Below are 3,116 nucleotides of genomic sequence, written 5' to 3'. Positions count from 1 at the left end.
ATCATGTCGTCTTCTTGTTGCCCTCATTTTTCCCTCATGTTGTCCTCATGTTGCCCCCATGTTGCCCACATGTTGTCCTCATGTTGTCCTCATGTTGTCCCCATGTTTTCTTCATGTTGCCCTCATGTTGCCTTCTTGTTGTCCTCATGTTGCCCCCATGTTGCCCACATGTTGTCCTCATGTTGCCCTCATGTTGTCCTCATGTTGCCCTCATTTTGTCTTCATGTTGTCCTCATGTTGCCCTCATGTTGTCTTCATGTTGTTCTCATGTTGCCCTCATGTTGCCCCCATGTTGCCCACATGTTGTCCTCATGTTGTTCTCATGTTGTCCTCATGTTGTCCTCATGTTGTTCTCATGTTGTCCTCATGTTGTTCTCATGTTGTCCTCATGTTGTCTTCATGTTGCCCTCATTTTGTCCTCATGTTGCCCCCATGTTGCCCCCATGTTGCCCCCATGTTGCCCACATGTTGTCCTCATGTTGTCCTCATATTGTCCCCCTGTTTTGTGACAGCATTCGAGAGAAGAACAGGGAGGCGATGATCCCGCCGGTGATCGCTCAGACGGTGATTTTTCTCAAGGAGAAAGGTGAGAGATGATGATCTCATAATGATAAGCAGACCCAAAGGGAATCTGGGTGGGGGTCTCCACAGAGAAACCTGTCGGAAGGCTAATTGTAGGACTGTCTCTAGTGGCTGTAATTTTGCACCAAGGCTGAATTCTGGGAAAGAGACTTCAGATACAGTATTAGGGACCACTAAGGTCTATATAAAGAGACTTCAGATACAGTATTAGGGACCACTAAGGTCTATATAAAGAGACTCCAGATACAGTATTAGGGACCACTAAGGTCTATATAAAGAGACTTCAGATACAGTATTAGGGGACCACTAAGGTCTATATAAAGAGACTTCAGATACAGTATTAGGGACCACTAAGGTCTATATAAAGAGACTTCAGATACCATGTCATGGGACCTTTTAATAAAACATGATTGGTGGTTTTGTCGCTAGTATCTTTAAGAGGACCAGCCTGTGAATAAATCAGTAAAGTATTGTGACTTTCTCAGAAACGTGATATCAAGTCTCTCTAACTGTTGTGTGTCTGTTTTGAGGCCTGACGACCGAGGGGATCTTCAGACGTTCGGCTCGAGTCCAGCTCATCAAGGACGTTCAGAAACTCTACAACCTGGGTGAGTGGGGTCTCCCTCCTTGAGTGGCAGGGGCTCTCTTATCTCTCCATTACAGGAAGGGAAGATCAATGTGTGTGTGTGTGTGTGTGTGTGTGTGTGCTGCGAATTTAATTATTTTTAGGCATCGACTGAACCGCCATCATTCTGCTCATCTTCAGGTTCATAAATGCATTTTGAGGTTGGACCAGAATAGGTTTCCATGGTTTATTTTCTAAAAACACCATCTTTTTTTTGTACTGCACATTGCTGCAGATCCTGTTTTCACCCTGTGTGTTTAGGTCTCTGTTTAATCTCATTGAGACAACAGTGAGACATCTCACTAGTTTTATCTCCAGAGTGAGACATCTCTCTAGTTTTATCTCCAGAGTGAGACATCTCTCTAGTTTTATCTCCAGAGTGAGACATCTCTCTAGTTTTATCTCCAGAGTGAGACATCTCACTAGTTTTATCTCCAGAGTGAGACATCTCTCTAGTTTTATCTCCAGAGTGAGACATCTCACTAGTTTTATCTCCAGAGTGAGACATCTCACTAGTTTTATCTCCAGAGTGAGACATCTCTCTAGTTTTATCTCCAGAGTGAGACATCTCTCTAGTTTTATCTCCAGAGTGAGACATCTCTCTAGTTTTATCTCCAGAGTGAGACGTCTCTCTAGTCTTATCTCCAGAGTGAGACATCTCTCTAGTTTTATCTCCAGAGTGAGACATCTCTCTAGTTTTATCTCCAGAGTGAGACATCTCTCTAGTTTTATCTTTTTCTAACATCACTACTTGTTGCAACAGCATGTGAAAAAAACTACAAAGTCTGCTAGGCCAAAAAGAACGTTAATCCCGCGCTAACCAAATGGACGCCGTTAAAATGGGTTAGCGTTAACGCCGTTCATAACGCGTCTAACTGGAAACAATAAAAAGTGTCTTTGTGTTATTTATCACGTGTTCAGGGAAACCGGTGAACTTTGAGGAGGTCGGAGACGTCCACGTTCCCGCTGTGATCCTGAAGACGTTTCTCCGAGAGCTGCCTGAACCTCTGCTCACGTTCAGGGTCTACAACCAGGTCCAGGACTTCCTCAGTGAGTCAACGCACTAGAGCCCAGCCAATATATCGGCCAATATTAGGCATTTCACGATCTGTTTATTTTTACTCATCTAGCATTTATAATGACCGATTCAAAAAAAATCATTCATTCATCAGAATCATTGATAATGACAAAGAAATTATTCTGATGAATGAATATTTAAAAAATAAAAACGGACGTCAACCATGTCATGAGTTGGAGTTACATAGTCTGTCCACCAGAGGACGCTCTACAACGTCTCTGTTGGACACACTGATTATTTTTAAGTTTCATATCTTAAGTCTGTATTTTTCTACATTTTATTTATCAGAACTTTAACATATTTGATGTTCTTTTGTGACAATAAAACAAATTATTATCATATTATTTTAGTGAGAACGCATAAATAACTAATTTTGGGGAAATCTGGTTATGTTTTGTTATGCGTTTCTGGATTTCTTTTTAAAATAATCAGATATTATATTGGTATCGGCTCTATGAAACCCATTTATTTGACTGGTCTCTGCGTCCCGGGACACTGTCCTCTGTCTGATGCTGTCTCCTGTCTCAGGTGTGGAGAGCAGCTTGAGGGTCTCCAGGTGTAGACAGGTGGTTGAAAGTCTTCCCGAACATAACTTCATCGTAGCGAAGTACCTGCTGGGTTTCCTCCACATGGTAAGTCTGATTTATATTAATGAGTTCACATTTCATAAATCATGCTGCAGAGTGTAACAAATTTGTAAATTAACCGACACGACTACAGGAAGAGAAACATTAATCCTCCTGATAATTCTTCAGAGATAGAAATAGGACTTTACTAATTACTGCAAGGGCGTTACTTTGGAATCAACATGGGAGGGGGGGGGGGGGGGGG

The 3,116-nt window shown here is 42.1% G+C and overlaps 1 protein-coding gene across 1 annotated transcript in view; it reads left to right on the top strand.

Annotated features, from left to right (window-relative positions):
* LOC117939045 (rho GTPase-activating protein 8-like) overlaps positions 1–2,974 on the top strand; it is a 13,263-nt gene extending 10,289 nt beyond the window's left edge. Inside the window, exons 3-6 of the mRNA XM_034864087.1 lie at positions 513–586; positions 1,113–1,190; positions 2,129–2,257; positions 2,814–2,974. Coding sequence (XP_034719978.1) covers positions 513–586; positions 1,113–1,190; positions 2,129–2,257; positions 2,814–2,974 — 442 coding nt within the window. The remainder of the gene's footprint in view (positions 1–512; positions 587–1,112; positions 1,191–2,128; positions 2,258–2,813) is intronic.
* Positions 2,975–3,116: the final 142 nt, after the last annotated feature.

The sequence above is a fragment of the Etheostoma cragini genome, chromosome 23 (genome assembly GCF_013103735.1).
Source record: "Etheostoma cragini isolate CJK2018 chromosome 23, CSU_Ecrag_1.0, whole genome shotgun sequence".
Taxonomy (NCBI): Eukaryota; Metazoa; Chordata; class Actinopteri; order Perciformes; family Percidae; genus Etheostoma; species Etheostoma cragini.
Note: the sequence above shows the minus strand (reverse complement) of the source record. Positions and strands in the feature narration are given on the sequence as shown.